This window comes from Microcaecilia unicolor, chromosome 1 (genome assembly GCF_901765095.1).
Source record: "Microcaecilia unicolor chromosome 1, aMicUni1.1, whole genome shotgun sequence".
NCBI lineage: Eukaryota > Metazoa > Chordata > Amphibia > Gymnophiona > Siphonopidae > Microcaecilia > Microcaecilia unicolor.
In genome coordinates, this window is record NC_044031.1 from 707,135,192 (window position 1) to 707,156,002 (window position 20,811).

At 47.3% G+C, this 20,811-nt stretch overlaps 1 protein-coding gene across 3 annotated transcripts in view; it reads left to right on the forward strand.

Annotated features, from left to right (window-relative positions):
* NEDD4 (NEDD4 E3 ubiquitin protein ligase) overlaps window positions 1–20,811 on the forward strand; it is a 578,822-nt gene that overhangs the window by 18,107 nt on the left and 539,904 nt on the right. For 2 of the 3 annotated variants that reach the window (XM_030189078.1, XM_030189079.1), the window contains exon 2: window positions 7,166–7,239. In XM_030189078.1, the coding sequence (XP_030044938.1) occupies window positions 7,166–7,239 (74 nt within the window). Of the gene's footprint in view, window positions 1–7,165; window positions 7,240–20,811 lie in introns of those variants that run through there. The other variant, XM_030189080.1, reaches the window with a different exon arrangement.

A 20,811-nucleotide genomic window follows, 5' to 3' on the forward strand; every position in this document is an offset into this window, starting at 1 on the left:
CAAGTCTGCCCAGCAGTATTTCCTGCCTCCCAACCACCAGTCCCTCCTCCCATCACTGGCTCTGGCACAGACCGTATAAGTCTGCCCTCCACTATCCTCGCCTCCCAGCCACCAACCTCTCTTCCCCCACCTGCTCCGCCACCCAATTTTGGCTAAGCTTCTGAGGATCCATTCCTACTGCACAGGATTCCTTTATGCATATCCCACGCATGTTTGAATTCCTTTACCGTTTTCATCTCCACCACCTCCCGCGGGAGGGCATTCCAAGCATCCACCACCCTCTCCGTGAAAAAATACTTCCTGACATCTTTTTTGAGTCTGCCCCCCTTCAATCTCATTTCATGTCCTCTCCCTCTACCCGCCTTCCCATCTCCGGAAAAGATTTTTTTGCGGATTAATACCTTTCAAGTATTTGAACGTCTGTATCGTATCACCCCTGTTCCTCCTTTCCTCCAGGGTATACATGTTCAGGTCAGCAAGTCTCTGCTCATACGTCTTGGAACACAAATCCCATACCATACTCGTAGCTTTTCTTTGCACCGCTTCCATTTTTTTGACATCCTTCGCAAGGTACGGCCTCCAAAACTGAACACAATACTCCAGGTGGGGCCTCACCAACGACTTGTACAGAGGCATCAACACTTCCTTTCTTCTGCTGATCACACCTCTCTCGATACAGCCTAGCAACCTTCTCGCTACGGCCACCGCCTTGTCACACTGTTTCGTCGCCTTCAGATCCTCGGATACTATCACCCCAAGATCCCTCTCCCCCTCAGTACCTATCAGACTCTCACCGCCTAACACATAAGTCTCTCGTGGGTTTCTACTCCCTAAATGCATCACTTTGCATTTCTTCGCATTGAATTTTAATTGCCAAACCTTAGACCATCCTTCTAGTTTCCTCAGATCCCTTTTCATGCTTTCCACTCCCTCCCGGGTGTCCACTCTGTTGCAAATCTTAGTATCATCCGCAAATAGGCAAACCTTCTAACCCTTCGGCAATGTCACTCACAAATATATTGAACAGAATCGGCCCCAGCACCGATCCCTGAGGCACTCCCTCCTCCGAGCGAACTCCATTTACCACCACCCTCTGTCGTCTGTCCGTCAACCAGTTCCTAATCCAGTTCACCACTTCAGGACCTATCTTCAGCCCATCTAGTTTATTTAAGAGCCTCCTGTGGGGAACCGTGTCAAAAGCTTTGCTAAAATCTAAGTAGATTACGTCTATAGCACGTCGATGATTCAATTCTCCAGTTACCCAATCAAAGAATTCAATGAGATTCGTTTGGCACGATTTCCCTTTGGTAAAACCATGTTGTCTCGGATCTTGCAACTTATTGGCTTCCAGGAAATTCACTATCCTTTCCTTCAGCATGGCTTCCATTACTTTTCCAATAACCGAAGTGAGGCTTACCGGCCTGTAGTTTCCAGTTTCTTCCCTATCACCACTTTTGTGAAGAGGGACCACCTCCGCCGTTCTCCAGTCCCTCAGAATCTCTCCCATCTTCAAGGATTTATTAAACAAATCTTTAAGAGGACCCGCCAGAACCTCTCTGAGCTCCCTCAATATTCTGGGGTGGATCCTGTCCGGTCCAATGGCTTTGTCCAACTTTAGCTTTCCAAGTTGTTGATACACACTCTCTTCCGTGAACGGTGCTATATCCACTCCATTCTCAGGTGTACTTTTGCCAGTCCCTTGTGGTCCTTCTCCAGGATTTTCTTCAGTGAAAACAGAACAAAAGTATCTATTTAGCAAATTGGCTTTTTCTTCATCATTATCCACATAGCGGTTCTCTGTATCTTTTAGTCTCACAATTCCCTTTTTAGTCATTCTTCTTTCACTAATATACCTGAAGAAATTTTTGTCGCCCCTCCTCACATTTCTAGCCATTTGTTCTTCCGCTTGCGCCTTCGCCAGACGTACCTCTCTCTTGGCTTCTCTCAGTTTCATCCGGTATTCCTCCCCGTGTTCCTCTTCTTGAGATTTTCTATATTTCTGGAACGCCAACTCTTTAGCCTTTATTTTCTCAGCCACTTGCTTGGAGAACCGTATCGGTTTCCTTTTTCTCTTGCTTTTATTTACTCTCCTTACATAAAGGTCTGTGGCCCTATTTATTACTTCTTTCAGCCTGGACCACTGCCCTTCCACTTCATGTACATCCTCCCAGCCCATCATCTCCTTCCTCAGGTATTCCCCCATTTTACTAAAGTCAGCACGCTTGAAATCCAGGACTTTGAGTTTAGAGTGGCCGTCATATCAAACCAAACCGTTTGGTCACTGCTTCCCAGGTGTGTACCCACTCGGACATTTGACACACTATCCCCATTTGTGAGCACCAGATCCAGCATCGCTCCCTCTCTCGTGGGTTCCGTCACCATCTGTCTGAGCAGAGCACTTTGGAAAGCATCCACGATCTCTCTACTTCTTTCCAATTTGGCAGACGGAACCTTCCAATCTACATCCGGCAGATTGAAATCTCCCATCAACAGAACCTCTTTTTTCTTTCCTAATTTTTGAATATCTGTGATCAGATCTTTATCTAGTTCCTCTAATTGTGTCGGGGGTCTGTAGACAACACCCACGTGGACAGAGGTTCTATCATCTCTTTTTAAGGTGATCCATATAGCTTCTTACTTTCCCCAGGTCCTAATGTGTTTCACCCTAAGCAGTATTGTGGTTAATAGAACATTATCGGTGACTTCCCCCTACGGAGATGAGTCAGACAAGGCTGTGTGATGTCGCCTCTTCTCTTCACCTTAGCCATCAAAGCTCTAGCCTGTTGTATACACCAAAATAAGAATATTCAACCCATCTAAAAGTGGGGGAGAAAAATATTTATATGTTGACATGTTACTGTTTGTCCAAAACCCCAAGGCCTGTGTTAAAATTAAATATTTTTGGGAACTAGTTTAGTTTGAATTATCGTCACTTGGTTTTTTTTTTTTTTGTTTTGTAAGATTTCCCTTCTGATTATTAGGGTTCTGGATGATTATAATTTTTTTTTTCTGAATGAGGAAGATATTCCTTGTATTGAAAGCTATATTTTGTATTTTTCTGGCGTGTTCAATGATTCAATAATTAAAAAAAAAACAGCACATATAATTCCTATAATCATTTTTGTGGCACAATGTCATTCTGTGGAAAGTCTAATGGTCAACTTTAGGACCATTTGCTGGAGGTCAGCTGGATAGGGGATGAAACAAAAATAAATATTAACTCAATCCTCGGCCTGTTATATCACAGGGTTGAGGTTATAAAGTAAAGCAGTTTTCTCTTAGTACCAGTTGAGTAGGCTTCTGACTAACAGGCCAAGCAGTCCGGGGTTGGCATGCTCCAAACACAGCTTTTTAGTTCTACTCTGTGGGTCAGGTCTGGCTCCAACCAGACCTCCAGCAAACTTGCACAATTCAGTTAAGTAATACCAATGGTTTTCCTCAGCCAGGTCACTGCAGTTATACATATGTAGCAAAGGTGTAGTCTGGTGCTTCACTTCTTCTGTCCCTGGGCCTCCTCAACCTCTTTCTGGCTTTCCTTTAAACTCCCTGGTCTCGACTCCGCCCTGCCCGGCTTACTTCCTCCCGAGGTGGGACCTGTGCTGTTAAGGTGGCCCTGGCTAGTTATAGAGGGATCTTTCTTAAGGGTGAGGGGCAGTGTTCTATAAACCCCATCACATACTGTATTAGAAAAAAAAAAAAAAACAGTCCCACATACATATTCTGCACTACTTCACCCTGAAAAAAGCCACAGTAAGATGGCTGAAATGTCAAAGGGGTCAATTTGACCCTTTCAGTTTTTCAAGTTGACTGCTTATATTTTACGTGTCATGTAAAACACCAGTGAGCATGAAAAGATATAAGTGCACAAAATAGTTTGCTTATAAATTTAAAGTAAACAATCTGGTTTCATTTTGTTCAACAGCATATCACCTTAGGCTAGTGGTTCCCAAACCTGATCCTGAAGGCACCCCAGCCTGTCAGGTGTTTGGGATATTCACAATGAATATTCATGAGAGATTTGCATGTAGTAGAGGCAGTACATGCAAATCTCTCTCGTGAATATTCATTGTGAATATTCTGAAAACCTGACAGGCTGGGATGCCTCCAGGCCCAGGTTTGGGAACTACTGCCTTACTGTGGCTTATCTGCTTCATGCCTGTACCTGAGATGCATCAGTTGATGGACACAAATTATATATCTGTGCTGATATACATCTACTTATTCACACTGATATACATCTACTTATACACATTGAGCCATATCTACCCATTGCTTTGAGTAAATTGACTACCTGTATATGGGCAAAAAAAAAAAAAAATCTGCCTGAACACAAGCAATACAGATTCTGTGTCCTCCTTACACAAGTGGACAGGCACCTGACTTCAAAATACTATTTGAACTATGGATTCCCCCTAAAATCTTAGATCAGGAATTTTGAAATGCTGCTGTAGACCCATTAACTTTGAACCCGCAAATTCAAACAACCTTTAAAAGATGCTTCTTATCACCTGTAACAACTTTGAAATCTCTCTTCATATGTTAGACCGACGAGTCTTATCATAGAATTTCATGCTCTGATAATGTCTCAGCTAGACTATTATTATGTCCCATATGTTGGTCAACCCAAAAATTTGCTTCAGCACCAACTCATTTGAAATGCTGCAGCATGACTGATAGAGGGCTGCAAGCACCATGACCATATCACACCCTTTCTGCAAAAGCTGCAATAGCTACTAGTACCCTGTACGGCCATATGTAAAACCTGTGTTGATTTTCAAGGTCCTTGGACACAATGGGCCACAGCACCAAAAGAATAAGTTAGCCCTCTGCATGCTTTTGAGGCTTTTAAGGTTCTTTCAAGGAGATCACTATTTGTATCCTCTTTAAAAGAAGTTGCACAATATGATACTTGCAAGTGAGCTTTCTGAGGAGTAGCCCCCAAACTCTGGAACTCACTCTCAAGAGTTAGTGCAGTTGTCAGTGATAATATAAAACAAACAGTTAGTGCAGTTGGCAGTGATGTATACATTATGAACTGTATCTGGCCATAATTAACGTGGTTCACTTCTAATGAATGAATAACCCATTTCCTATGGTGAAGGTAGAAAGTACGACGATACAAAAAAAAAAGAGCAATATAATCCTAATTATGTTCGAAGCCGCTGTCAGCAGAAAATGCTGATACAGCTGGCGGCAGATTCCCGCAAGAACAATTGATGAACCTTTTCCGGAGATGCGAAGGTGGTAGAACGAGAGGACATGAAATGAGATTGAAGGGGGCAGACTCAAGAAAAATGTCAGGTAGTATTTTTTTCACGGAGAGAGTAGTGGATGCTTGGAATGCCCTCCCGCGGGAGGTGGTGGAAATGAAAACGGTAACGGAATTCAAACATGCGTGGGATAAACATAAAGGAATCCTGTTCAGAAGGAATGGATCCTCAGGAGCTTAGCCGAGATTGGGTGCCAGAGCTGGTGGTGGGAGGCGGGACTGGTGGTTGGGAGGCGGGGATAGTACTGGGCAGACTTATACGGTCTGTGCCAGAGCCAGTGGTGGAAGGCGGGACTGGTGGTTGGGAGGTGGGGTTAGTGCTGGGCAGACTTATACGGTCTGTGCCCTGAAGAGGACAGGTACAAATCAAAGTAGGGTATACACAAAAAGTAGCACACATGGGTTTATCTTGTTGGGCAGACTGGATGGACCGTGCAGGTCTTTTTCTGCCATCATCTACTATGTTACTATGAGGCATATTTTCAAAGCACTTAGCCTTCCAAAGTTCCATTGAAACCTATGGAACTTTGGAAGGCTAAGTGCTTTGAAAATATGCCTCTGTGTCCCTAGTCCAATTACAAAAGTGATGTGGAAGTGACTATGAAAACACCTCTGCGAGTGATGGAGATCTAACTCAAAGTGTAGTGGAACTGCCAAAGAAAATTACATTCTTAAAACATTTGTGTCTCTGAATAAAATGTTGCTGGGTTTTTTTTTATTGTATCATATGCAAAGTTTTTTTTTTTTCACTTTAGATTGTAGCATTTTCTGTCTTCACCATTGGAAGTGGGTTATTCATTCATTAGAAGTGGGACCATGTTAATTGTGGGCAGATACAGTTCATATGTATCACTGACAACTGCACTAACTTTTTTTTTTTTATTGTCTGTACTTTAAGCAACTTTAGCTGTAACACTTCCACTACTCTGCAAACATTATAAAATATGTGATAATTGCACTTTGCTCAAACTAAGCCACTTTGGTATTTTATAACCATTTGTGCTCTATTATTGTGTGATGCCTTCTGTCTGCTCCCGACGCATGCTTGTTTCTTCTAATTACTCCCTCTTTTTGAGTAATTTTTGTATGTCCGCCTTTTGAACATATTGTCATTGAACTGATTTCACAGTAGATTTCTTATCTTTATCATTTGAGTTCTGCAATTTCAGGGGTAAGTCAGGATATACCGTTTTTTCAATTATTTTTTTACTTTTTTATTTTCTCATTTTGATAGGATCTCATAACAGCACCCATCTATTTGTGGCCTTTGTTTATTTTGTATACTTTATTTGTTAAAAATTGTTTTGCTTATATTTTATAGTTCTCTCTGTTTAGGGTGGTGGACTCTGGTCCTGAGGAACTGAGTTCGATTCCCACTTCAGGCACAGGCAGCTCCTTGTGACTTTGGGCAAGTCACTTAACCCTCCATTGCCCCAAGTACAAATAAGTACCTGTATATAATATGTAAGCCGCATTGAGCCTGCCATGAGTGGGAAAGCGCAGGGTGCAAATGTAACAAAAATAAAAAAATAAAATATCTTAATGATTGCTTTTGGAATTCAACTATTTAGGTAATTTAATTACTTTTATTCATCTTTTAATGTATATGTTTTCATACAAGAGTTTTATGTATGTCTTTTATGATATTTTCATTTGTGTATATGTTATCATTTTCAGACCCCTGATGCAGATGCTTGGTCGCCAAAACGCGGCCCGTTTCGGGTCTTTCCAATAAAGAGCTCTTCATTGTCCTGTTTCTGGAGGTCAACGTGCTTTTGTTTTTTTTTTGTAAAGGATTAATAATAGCCATTAGATTGGACTTATTGAATAAACAGAGGTGAATTCTGTGCTTTTATTTTTTGTTTGGATATATAAAACATTTTTTTTCAATTGCAGGAAAATGGTCGTTTATTAAGGGTGAAAGTTATAGCTGCTATTGGCCTGGCAAAGAAGGATATCTTGGGAGCCGGGTAAGTGTTTAGACTACAAGGTGAAAGGGTAAATATAAATAATTAATTTTAGTATACATAAATGTAGTTCTCATTGGTAAAAGAACCAGCAGCATTGCTGTATTTTATATTATGCATTTTATATTTATGCAGTTGGGTGTAGGGTAGAAATTGTTACTCGGGGAATTTTGTGCAAAAAGAAATGACAGTTCAGTTCATAATATTTAAAAATTTGCATGCTTTATTTGCCAAAATAACTCAATATAACCACTATTTTTAAGTAAATTTTTTTTCAGTGCTCAAAAAGGACATCTTAAATCCTGACTCACCTTCAGTTCATATGCTTGATTGCCCCCCTCCCTTTCTTTTAATTGATCCTCAAGCTTGCTCTTGTCCTCTCCCCAATTCATTCCTTCTACCCTACCATAGCAGTTTTTGTGCTTGATTCCCCTCCCCAGGTTGTCCCCCTTCATAGGCTCAATCTCCCTGCCAGCTCACTTGCCTCTTTCTTGGCCTCTGTTCCCCCCCCCCCCCCCCCCCCCCAGCTTGCTCTTGCCATCTTCTCCAGACTCAAACTCTCCTTTGCAGACTAAAACTCTCCTCCAGCTCAAACTTTCCTTCAGCTCGCTCTTGCCCTCTTCCCCAGACGCAGTCCCTTTGTAGCACACTCGTGCTTCCTTGCCAGGTTCAAACTCTCCTTTCCAGCTTCAATCCCCCTTCAAAGCAGTTTCTAGCTTTCCCCTCTGCGCAAGGCTCAACTCGCTTCTTCCTCAGTACTAGGCTTAGCTCCCAGGACTCTCTCCATCACTGGCCCTAACTCTGTCCCTAAGATATCTTCTAGCTGTGGCTTCATACATTACAGTGCTTATTCTGTCTTTTGGCTGGGCAGGCCATACATGCAGCTTCCCTCTCCTTCCCCATGTGTGTTCTTTCTCCTTTAACCATATGAGTCGAACGTGCTGCTTTCTCCTCCTCTGGCCATAGTTTTTTCTTTCCTTCCCCCTGGGCTGAAGATGTTGCTTTCCCTCTCTCCTTTCATTGCATGGTCCCAGCTTTTCCAAATTTTGCAGGATGAAGGTAGAATTCTGCACACCCAAACTTTGAAATTAAGTGTTGGCAATCTGAAATGTGGTGAATTGTTTGATTCCTGCAAAATGTTTACTAGGTTGACTTAAATATAATTGTGCTAGAAAAAGCTATCTCAGTATAGCTGGTATATTTATATTCTGGCAATGACAGAACGCTGCACTAGAAAGGTTTGTGTTTGTATTGTGGTAACTGTGGAAACAGTTTGAAGTTGAATATTTTAATTTGCAATGCCATTAATAGGCATTTTTCCTCAGCACCCCCTAGCTTACCAAATATTGTACTATTTGTGTAACTAGATACACATGAACTTACAAGTTGAATTTAATTTTTGTTTCAAAAATGTTTATTGAAAATACTAGCCCAAACTGAAAGACTGTTTCTGGTGCTGGTCAAGGCTGGGGATGTAGCAGAGGCAGTCTTGATGCTCCCTGGTGGAGAAGGAGTTTGCTATTGGTGTAACCACTAGTGCAGTGTTTCCCAAACTGTGCTTTGCGGTGCTCTGGTGTGCCACAATGAAGTCAGAAAGGTGCTGCAGAGAGAGATGGGAGAAGCACGCACAGCTGCAGTGAATCCTGGGCCCTGCTGTGCTGGAGTTTGAGAAGGCAGAAGGTTGTAAGGGAGCAGCAAATCCTGCCCCCTCTCCCCCCAAACCACTGGAGGATGAGGAGTAGAAAGGTTTGTGGCAGTGATTCTCACATGCTGCATGCCGCTAGTCCAGGGGCAGGATGCAGCAGAGAGGAGGCTTCCGGGTTAGTGGCAGGTAGAGTGTGGGAATCGCTGACAGGGACCCGTTGAAGCAAGAGAGAGAGTTGAGGGTGGGGTGGGGGAGAGAAGGAGAGATGCTGCATGGGGGGAAGGGCAGAATTGTTGGGGTGGAGGGAGAGGAAGGGAGAGACACAGCAAAGGAGACGTAAGGGGTGAGAGAGGGAAAAATCTGGTTATGGGGGTGGTGGGGAAGGAGGGGTGAGTGAGGGAGAAATGTTGGACATAAGGATGGAGGGGAGGAAGAGATATTGGACATGATGGTGCATGGGGGAGAGGGAGAAATGTTGGACGATGATAGAGGGGGTTGTGTGAGGGAGACATTTTGCATGAGATGTTGGACCTGGGGTACAAGGGAGGGAGAGAGAGAGAGAGAGAGATGGTGGTCAGTGGGAGAAGGAGGGTAGACGCTGGGTGGAAAGGGGGAAGAGAAGGAGGGCAAGTGTGGAAATGCCGGCTCAGTGGCTGAAGCATGCCACTGATTTGCTCTGGCCTTGGGCACTGGACCTCTTCAGCTGGCGGGGCTTGGTGTCTCCGCCAGCAAAGCTAGGAATCAATATGGGGGGGAGGGGGAAGAACTCAGAGAAAATATGTAGCCTAGGGGCGCCATGACCTGAGAAAGTTTTGGGAACTGCTGAACTAGTGGACAGACTTGGGGTATTTTAGCTATATTCTGGAGAGAACAGTGGTTTGAGGCCCTCTCGCTTATGCCCTTCATATATGATGGTTAGGTTTGTTAGCTGGAGAATATAAAATTAAAGGGAAAACACCCTAGGTAATTAATTAAATGAAGGTCAGTTCTGGCTGAGGTGGAAACCTAAAGAAATAGGCGAAACTGTTGGGCCCAATAAAAGTTACTGAGAGCTAGCATGCATATCTTTTTAGACAATAAAGAACTTAACACCGCGAGATAAATGAAAATATGGAGGATAACAAGTAATCAATTTAGACTATAACAGTTTCTATCTGGAGTGTTTTATTAATATGCTAAATTTTAATTTTGAATTTAATTCTGGCATTTATCATCTTAAACCATCAAGTTCAAGGTGGAGAACAATCACACATTATGAGCAGGTACTTTCTCTGTCACTAGAGGGCTCACAATGTGTTTTTTGTACCTGAGGCAAAAGGAATTCTTTTAAAAAGCCATGCTAGCAATTTACGCGCGGTAAATGAGAGGAAGCCCATAGGAATTGAATGGGTTTCTTCGCGTTTGCTGCACCGAGAATCGGTAGCGCAGCTTTGTAAAAGAGACCCTAAGTGACTTGCCCAAGGTCACAGGGAGCTGCAGTTGGAATCAAAGTTTGCTGCACAAACCATTAGGCCACTCCATCTACATTCTCAATCCATTTTTTCCCTTGTCTTCAGCAGCAGATGAATCGATTACGAACGGATTGTGTCCACCTACCAGCAGGGGGAGATAGAGAACACTGAAAACCATAGTGCCTCTAGGACGGCTAGCTCCATCTGCCTCTCAGTATTTCTCTATCTCCCAGCAGGGTTGGACGCAGCTTTTTCAGCAACTTGAAGATTCTGCCTGGGGTGGCTCCTGTGCTTTTGCCAGTTGTAGCAGGAGTGTTGTGGCTAAGTGGAGCCCACTTTAAAGGCACATAGATTCGCCCTTTTCCTGCCTTACCCTTCCCCCTGTGTGGATGCAGGCATATAGGTTCGCCCTTTCCCTGCCTTTCCCACCCTCTTCTGCCTCCGGAGTACCCCTGTAGCTGTTTGCCTCCAACTTTCCTAACAGCGTTAAAAAAAAAAAAAAAATTGCGCTTTGACAGCGCTGCTATTTCTGAGGCTTTTCCTGACTGTGCAGCGTGACCGGAACTCGTGGACTCAGTCCTTTGAGGTAAGAGCGGTACTCAGCTCCTCCGGGGAGGGCCTGCGGACGGCGTTCCGATCAGGGTGATTTTGGCGCAAAGCCGCCATTTTGAATTTTATTCCACCGTTTTTCGGAGATGGCTACTGAGGGAGTTAAGCGCTGTTCCCGTTGTGGCAAGCGCAGATCAGCAGCAGGGCTCTGTAAAACATGCTGTTTAGATGGTAGAGCCAGTACGAGCATGGCGAGCGATAATTCTTCATGCTCGATGGAGCTGGCAGTGGGCGCCATCTTGGAAGCGCCGCATGGCTCGACCCCCGTGGTTGTGGAGTAGTCTGAGAGTAGAGGGGCGCCTCGGGCCGAGGCTACCAGAGGAGCTCCGTTCCCCGTGGCTCCTAATTTGGAGACGGGAGGTCAGGGTGAGTTTTTCTCCCCTGAGTTTGTGCTTATTTTACATAAAGCCTTCATGCTGAAAAGAGCTCTGCCGCAGGTGTCTGACACTGCGTTGCTACCTGGTCCCCCTCCGACTGCTGATGGCCCGGGGCTGATGTCAGACGTAGATTCCCCTGAGCGTTGGATGCACGCTAAGCATAGACGGGTAAATTCCCCGTCGGAGATTGGCGCACCCCCCTCCCCCCCCCCCCCCCCCCCCCTGTGGTCGGGCTGTGGGGACTCTGAGGGATCTGGCAGGCCTTCGTGGTCTGAGGAGCCAGAGGAAGGTGCTGGTTTGCCACTGGATCTGGATGATCCCACTGCGGTTCGGATTATCCACTGCGATGAGCTGCCATCACTTATCTTTGATGCCTTACAGGCCCTCTCTATTGATGATCCTGTTAAAGGCGAGGCCTCCTCTGGTAATCCAAGGATGGCGAGTACTAAGAAGCCTGCTCGAGCCTTTCCTTTGCATGACTCCATCCAAGAGCTTATTTCTGCTCTATGGGCTGACCCTGAGGGGCCCTTGAAAGTGGCCAGGGCGATGGGGCACCTTTACCCTCTGAGTGAGGAGCACTTGGCCCGTTTTGGGATGCCTTAGTCATGGCGGTGACAAAAAAGACCACCCTCCCAGTAGAAGGAGGGGTCGCCCTGAAGGACATTCAGGACCGGCGGCTGGAATCAGCGCTAAAATGGTCCTGTGAGATTTCGGGCCTAGCCATAAGGGCATCTGTTTGCAGTTCTTATGCTGCTTGAGCCTGCTTCTCTTGGTTACAACAGGCAGTGGAACAGCCCGTGGATGGTGCGGAGTCCCTCGCTGAGGTTGCACCGTGATTGGATTCAGCCTTGTCATTTTTAGCTGACGCCCTCTATGATCTGGTCAGAGCTTCGGCTAAACAGATGTCTGTGGCGGTGGTCGCCCGCCGCCTTCAATGGCTATGGCATTGGGTGACTGACATGGCCTCTAAGCAAAGGCTGGTGAAGTTGCCATTTCGGGGCCTTCTATTATTTGGAGAGGAGTTGGAGAAGATTGTTAAAGTCCTGGGGGATGCTAAACCCCAGAGGTTACCTGAGGATAGGCTGCGGCCTTCTTCCAAGGGTCAGGTGGTTCCATCCTCCTCCAGACCTCGCTTCCGTGAAGCTCGAGGGTATCGCCTGGGGCGCTCTGCTGGATTTACTCAACGTGCCAATTTTCAGCAGAGGAACTCCTTTCGCTCGGACAAACGCTCCGCAGCGGCAGGCTCAAGGCCAGGAGTTCAGGGCCGTCCTCCACAATGATTGGACGCCGGTCCACTCCTCCTTCACAGCTGTAGGAGGACGCCTTTCCCTCTTTCTCGAGGAGTGGACCAAGATTACCTCAGATCAGTGGGTCCTGGACCTGATCAGAGAAGGTTATCGATTGGAATTCGGTTCCCCGGTGAGAGACGTGTTTGTGGAGTCCTGATGCGGCACTGCCGCCAAAACGGGCTACGGTAGAGGAGACCTTACAAGTCTTGTTGCACCTTGGAACGGTGATGCCTGTGCCTCCCGCCGAACACGGCTGCGGTCGTTACTCCATTTATTTTGTGGTACCACGAAAAGGCGGGTCTTATCGGCCCATTCTCGACTTAAGAAAGTGATCGAGTCACTAAGAGTGCGGCATTTTCACATGGAAACCCTGTGCTCTGTCATTGCGGCGGTTCAGCCAGGAGAGTTCCTCACGTCTCTGGACGTGAAAGAAGCTTACTTGCACATTCCTATATGGCCCCCGCACCAATGGTTCCTCTGGTTTGCGGTGTTGGGAAAACATTTTTAGTTTCGGGCCTTGCATTTTGGCGTCACCACAGCTCCCCAAACCTTTTTCAAGGTAATGGTGGTAGTAGCTGCCTTTCTCAGGCGAGAGGGTATTCGGGTTCACCCGTACCTCGACGACTGGCTCATCAGAGCGGACTCTGCAGAAGAGAGTCGTCACATAACAGCCAGAGTGGTCTCAGTACGGCAATCTCTGGGCTGGGTCGTCAATATACCCAAAAGTCACCTGACCCCCTCTCAATCTCTAGAATATTTGGGGGTCTGGTTCTACAGGGGCTCGGGGTTTGTCTTTCTACTTGACCAAAGGCGGTGCAATCTTCAGAATCAGGTCTGTCTGTTCCTGAGGATGCCTCGTCCGCGCGCTTGGGACTTTGTCCAGCTGTTGGGGGTCGATGATGGCCACCTTGGAAGTGGTGCCATGGGTGAGAGCGCACATGAAACCTCTGCAGATTGCCCTGCTTCAACGATGGTCTCCTATGTCCCAGGATTATCAACGCAGACTCACGTGGCTCCCTGCGGCTCGACTCAGTATGGAGTGGTGGCTCTCAGACAGCATGCTGCGGCGAGGAATGTCGCTAGCGCTTCCCGATTGGTGCCTGGTGGTAACTGATGCCAGCCTGAAGGGCTGGGGGAGCACATTGCCAGGGAAGCTATATGCCCAGGGTCTGTGGACACCCGAGGAAACGGGGTGGTCCATCAATCGCTTGGAACTGAGAGCGATATTCCAGGCTCTTCTGGCCTTTCACAAGACTCTGGAGGGACTGGCTGTCAGAGTTCTGTCGGACAACACGACAGCAGTGGCCTACATAAATCGTCAAGGCGGCACTCAGTGCCAAACACTGGCCGCAGAGGCCGCTCAGATATGCCGCTGGGCTGAGCTACATCTGCAGCTTCTGTCAGCAACTCACATAGCAGGTCAGAGGAACGTGCAAGCCGATTTTCTAAGCAGGTATCAAATCGACCCTGCGGAGTGGGAACTGGCAGACAGTGTTCCTTCAGATCTGTGCCAAATGGGGAACGCACATAGTGGATCTTATGGCCTCAGGCACAAATGCCAAAGTCCCGTCCTTTTTCAGCAGACGGAGAGATCCTCGCTCAGCGGGGTTGGATGCCTTGGCTCAACCCTGGCCTCAGGGCCTCCTGTATGTGTTCCCTCCTTGGCCCTTAATAGGGCGGCGACTACTGCGAATTCGGCTGCATCAAGGAGTGGTGATTCTCATTGCCCCGGATTGGCCCAGATGGCCGTGGTATGCGGACCTCCGGTGGATGCTGGTGAAGGCTCCCCTTCCCTTGCCTCTGGTACCGAACCTGTTGACGCAGGGCCCGGTGACCATGGAGGATCCATGCCGCTTTGGTCTTACGGCATGGCTATTGAGAGGGCACAATTGAGAGACAAGGGCTATTTTAACAAGGTCATCTCCACTCTCTTGCAGGCCTGCAAGCGTTCCACTTCCGTGGCCTATGCTCGGATCTGGCGCCAGTTTGAGGCTTGGTGTGCTTCTAAAGCAATCGCACCCATGCGGGCTTCTGTCTCACCGATACTTGACTTTTTGCAGGATGGTTTACAAAAAGGCTTGGCCTATAATTCCCTGCGTGTTCAAGTGGTAGCGTTGGCATTTTTTCGGGGGAAGGTCTCGGGCCTCTCCCTGGCTGCGCATCAGGACATTGCACGGTTTCTTAGAGGGGTGCTTCGGCTCCGGCCTCCCGTGCGGGCCCCTTGTCCGGCTTGGAACCTGGGGCTAGTATTAAAGGCTCTTCAGTGTTCGCCCTTCAAGCCGCTGAGGCGAGCTTCGGAGAAGGATGTGAGTCTAAAGACAGTCTTTTTGGTGGCCATTACATCGGTGAGACGGGTGTCTGAGCTCCAGGCGCTGTCCTGTCGAGTCCCATTTCTGCAATTCTCAGAGTCCGGAGTTACGGTATGTACTGTGCCTTCCTTCCTGCCTAAGGTGGTTTCAGTGTTTCACCTAAACCAGCCTATTTTTTTGCTCCCCTTTACTAGGGAGGAGTTTCCGGAATCTTTTGGGCAGTTACACCTTCTGGATGTGCGCAGGGCTCTGTTGCAGTATCTGCAGATGTCAAATGCTTTCAGGACCTCTGATCACCTTTTTGTATTGTCAGGTCCTCGCAGAGGGTCTCCAGCGTTTAAAGCCACTATAGCCCGTTGGCTTAAGGAAGCCATTTTTTCTACTTATCTGCCTGACGCCTTTAAGGCACATTCCACGATCGATTTCCTCCTCTTGGGCTGAGACGGGAGCACTCTCTCTTCAAGAGATATGTAGTGCAGCTGCTTGGGCTTCTAAGCTCTCCTTTGTCATTACAGGCTGGATATGGCTGCCAGGAGGGACGTGCTTTTTGGAGCACAAGTGCTTGCACGTGGTGTGGCTTGTTCCCGCCCTATTTAGAGATTGCTTTGATACATCCCATTTGTAATGGATTCATCTGCAGCTGATGACAAGGAAGGGAAAATTAGGTTCTTACCTTGGTAATTTTCTTTCCTTTAGTCACAGCAGATGAATCCACGATCCCTCCTTGGTTGACTCTGTTTTGTGTTCAGTTTTTCCTGCAGACATGTTCCCTCATTGGGAGAAGTTGGAAAACAGTCTTCAGGATTTCTGTTCTACTACAGGAGGTTGAGTTCATCCCTCCTTTGTGTTATTGCTCCTGTTCTGGGGCGTTCGTTCGCTGTGAGGAAAGTTCATGTTATGCTACTTTGCAGTTTAACACTGCTTTGGAAGCTTCAAAATACTGAGAGGCAGATGGAGCTAGCTGTCCTAGAGGCACTATGGTTTTCAGTGTTCTCTATCTCCCCCTGCTGGTAGGTGGACACAACCCATTCGTAATGGATTCATCTGCTGTGACTAAAGGAAAGAAAATTACCAAGGTATGAACCTAATTTTCCCTTGAAATATAAAACACTAGTAAAAAAAGTCCCGTTTCTGACACAAATGAAATGGGCGCTAGCAAGGTTTTCCTCATAGTGTGTATGTTTTGAAGAGTGTATGTGAGAGTGACTGTGTGTGAGAGAGAGAGTGAAAGTGCGAGTGTGTGTGTGAGAGAGAGAGTGAGTCTGGGTGTGAGTATGTCTGTGAGAGTGTGTGTGTGTGAGAATGAGAGTGTGTGCAATTGCGTATGTGAGACACAGTGTGATAGAGAGAGAGAGAGTGTGTTTCTCACAGATACAGTGTGTGCGAGAGAGTGTGTGTGAGACATTGATTCTCTGTGACACTGAGTGTATGAGACCAAGTGAGTGTGTAAGTGACTGTGTGACACATAGAGAGTGAATGTGATACACTGTGAGACATAGAGTGTGTGAGAGTGAGAGACAGAAAGACATTGTCTGTGAGAGAGAGAGAGTGTGCGTGTGACAGAGATACCTCCCTCCCTCTCTCTCTATGGTGTCAGGCCCCCCTCTCTCTCTGGTGTCTGAGATTGCCGCCACTGCACCTAAGCAATTGGTGTGCTGGAGGAGGGGGAGAGAGAGAGTGTTGGGGGGGGGGGATGTGTTGGAGGGGGTTCAGCTTGGAAGAAGAGGGGTGTGGTGTGTTCAGGAAGCGTTGCCAGATGAGAGTGAGAGAGTGAGTGTGTGTGTGTAGGGGGGGGGGGTTCAGGAAGCAATGCCAGATGACATTGTGAGTGAGTGTGTGGGGGGGGGGGCAGGGGGTTCAGGAAGCGCTGCCAGATGAGAGAGAGAGTGAGTGAGTGTGTGTGTATGGTGTTTCAGGAAGCGCTGCCAGATGATTGAGAGTGAGTGTGGGGGGGGGGGGAGGTAGGGGAGGTTCAGGAAGCGCTGCCAGATGAGAGATAGAGTGCGTGTGTGTGTATGGGGTTGGGGAGTGGGAGGTGTGTTGGGGGGTTCAGCTTGGAAGAAGAGGGGTGTGGGTGGTTCAGGAAGCGCTGCCAGATGAGTGGGGGGGGGGGGGGGGGGGCGGTTTTTCAAGCATTGCCAGATGAGTGAGTGTTTGTGGCGTGGGTTCAGGAAGCACTGGCAGATGAGAGAGTGAGTGTTTGTGTGTGTGTGTGTGTGTGTGTGGGGGGGGGGGGGGTTCAGGAAGCGGGGCCAAATAAGAGTGAGTGAGTAAGTGTGTGTGTGTGTGTGTGTGTGGGGGGGGGGGGGTTCAGGAAGCGGGGCCAAATAAGAGTGAGTGAGTAAGTGTGTGTGTGTGGGGGGGGGGGGGGGTTCAGGAATGGCTGCCAGATTAGTCAGTGACTGTGTGTGGGTGGTGGCAGGGGTTTCAGGAAGCGCTGCAAGATGAGACAGAGTGAGTTTGTGGGGGGGTGGAGGGGGGTTCAGGAAGCGATGGCAGATGAGATTTTGAGTGAGAGAGTGTGTATGTTGGAGGTGTGTGTTGGTTGTGTTGGGTGGTTCAGCTTGGAAGAAGAGGGGTGTGTGTGGGGGGTCTGGAAGCACTGCCAGATGAGTGAGTGTGTGTGTGGGGGGGGGGCGGTTTATCAAGCGTTTGCAGATGAGTGAGTTTGTGTGTGTGTGTGGGGGGGGGGGGGGGTCAGGAAGCGCTGCCAGATGAGAGAGATTGAGTGTGTGTGTGTTGGTGGTGGTGGGGTGGTTCTGGAAGTGTGGCCAAATGAGAGTGAGTAAGTGTGTGTGTTTGGGGGGGGGGGGTTCAGGAATGGCTGCCAGATTAGTGAGTGACTGTGTGTGGTTGTGGCAGGGGTTTCAGGAAGCGCTGCCAGATGAGAAGTGAGTATGTGTGTGTGTGTGTGTGTGTACTGGGTTTCTGGAAGCGCTGCCATATGAGACAGAGTGTGTGGGGGGGAGGGGGTGTGGGGGGGTTCAGGAACCGGTGCCAGATGAGTGTGTGGGGGGGCAGGGGTTTCAGGAAGCGCTGCCAGATGAGTGAGTGTGTGTGTGTTGGGGAGGAGAGGGGTTTGCCAGATGAGTGAGTGTATTTGTGGGGGGGCAGGGTTTTCAGGAAGCGCTGCCAGTTGAGAGAGTGAGTGTGTGTGTGTGTGTGTGTGTGTGTGTGTGTGTGTGTGGGTGTGGTGGAGGGGGGGGGGGTTTAGGAAGTGTGGCCAAATGAGAGTGAATAAGTGTGTGTGTTTGGTTGGGGGGTTCAGGATCTGCTGCCAGAGTGTGTGGGGGGGCAGGGGTTTTTGGAAGCGGTGCTTTGAAGATGAGGGAAGGTAGCGCTGCCAGATTGCAGGGGTTTTTTCGTTTATTGCTGTCACTGCCTCCTCTGCGTGATGTTCCCCGCCGCCATCCCACCCACTGCGATGCCCCCCTCCCCCGCCGCCATCCCACCCACCGTTGCGTTACGTAGTTTTGCTGGCGGGGGTCCCAAAATCCCGCCAGCAGAAGTCCTTTGTTGTCTGCTGACTCTGCTTGATCTTCGGCATTGCTAGCCTTTGCTGGGCGGGGTTCTGTGTGTCTGACGTCCTGCACGTGCATGACGTCAGACGCACAGAAGCCCTGCCTGCATAGGCTAGTAAATGCTGAAGTTCACGCCGGAGTCTGAAGACAGGACTTGTGCTGGCGGGGTTTCGTGTCCCCCGCCAGCAAAGCAACGCGATGGTGGGTGGTGGCTCGGGGGGTGGGTGTTGCTCCTCCATCATTTTGTGGGCTGGGCTTCTTTGGTTGTTTTGGTGGGCGGTGCGCGAGGGGGGGGCGGCGCAGTGGGGGGTGGTTTTGGACCTCCGTCATTCTGTGTGCGGGGCTTCGGGTGGTTTGTGAGGTTGTTGCCCAGCATTTCCTAGGCAGGGGGAGGAGTAGGGAAACACGGTCCGCGTGTTTCCCTACTCCTCCCTCTGCCTGGATGCGGTCCCTTCTTTCATTTTTCTTTTGGTTTTCTGCCCTCGACGTCATTACATTTGACGTGAGGGCGGGGCAGCGAGTCATGGTCAGTGGCTTCATCACCATGAACTTACGAACCTTTCTGGGAGTCTGAGTGACTTCAGAACGTTGTCCTCAGAACGTTGAGGGTGAGTTTTATTATATTAGATCTGCTAACTTTTCCACGCCAGTTGGTATTCAATAACAGGAAGCTGCATTTGTTAAATATGATTTTAATACCTAATTCCTTGGTGCCTGACAGCTTATCACAGTTGCCCAAAATTTATCTTTGTAGGCCAGATTAGTACTTACATCTTATCCATTACTGGTTACAACTTAAGTTGCTGTAGCACCTCAGAATCCATCCCAAATTTTATGAAGGAACCTGAAATTATTGCTTGTTTTGGTGATAATCTCATATGAAACAAATACCATTTTTAAAACATTTTAGGGAGGAGGTAATTTTATAATGCATTTATGCTTTATACACAGAAGATGGCACTGTGAAAATATACGTGTTGACAAGATTCATTCTTATATGTGGGTCACATATGTTCTTGGAGGTGTAGTTTGGGTGGAGCAGGGACAGTTAAAATATGAGTATTTTTTAAATAGAATACGCAGTAGATACATAGAGTACACACACATTTTTACATTTTTGGAGCACATATGTATTTTGCTAGAGCATTTGTACACCTCGGAGGGTCATCATACGAGCCTGTTGTATAAAGGCAATTCCTTAGTGTCCAGTCTTCATCATCCTAACTAGTGGGTTGTTATCCCTGCCTACCATCAGATGAACTTGGAGAAACTGACTTTTCCCAGTGACATCACTGGTATAAGGGTCTGGTGCCCAGTTGAAAATTCCAGTACTTTCTCTACCTCTAGTAGGTGGTAAGTTATTCAGGCTGTTTCTCCTGGTCCTTAGCCTAGCTCCCAGCAGTGCAGGCTAATGTTGCACCACTTTGTCAAGCCTAATTGCCTTGCTCCCAGGTTCCTGCTCCACTGATTAAACCTGGTTGAGCGTAGAGTATGACTCTGCAACTCATGTCATCGCCAGTGGACAATAACTTGGTGAAGCTTGTGACTCAGTCCCCATGGGGCTATTGCTGCAGGTATTGTGGGTCCCCATTCTCCACTGTCTTCTCTCACCACTTTATGGATGCCCTTGCAGCTGCAGACTGATAAAAACAAAACCCAAAACAAACCCCTAAAGGCTACCTGGTTTAGCGTTATTCCTGTTGTGATGGGGAATAATAAAGGTAATTAAAAAAAAAAAAAACCATAGAGAGGAGGGAGAGCAGCGGGAAGAGGATGGGCGGGAGATGGGGGAGGTAGGGTTGGGTGTCAACGAGAAGGGGGGGAGTTTAATGTTAAAAATTGATTGAAGCTGATTGACACAGTATTTTCATGGTTGTATTATTTTTACTCCTTTTTCTTATGGGAAAAGTAACTGCTTGTTAAATTCTGCTTCAATAATAAAAAAAGTTGAAATCTAAAAAAAAAAAAAAAAAACCCTTGCTGTTTTAAGCAGTGTGTGTGTGTGTATATACATACATATAAAATGAATACTGCAGGCTATCTCCTTCTTACTACGTTATCTATATAACAAACCCAGATATGAAGGAGATATAAATAAGCACAACTGGCATGCACTTGTACCACAGAATAAATCATTGAATTAAAGAGGTGTTGCCTCTAGAAGCCCCCGGCTCTATGTATTCTGAGCTCACGGGGGCTGGGCTGCTTCATCATTGGCAAACACCCCTGAGCTGTTAAACAGTCCAATAGCCACATGCACTTAAATTTTTACTTCTTTCTTACTTTTTTTCTTTTTTTTCTATTTTAATTTGTGCTCCATAAATTTCTAAGGAGTTTAGTTTGAAAACTACTTAGCTTTCCAGAAGTCCGATCT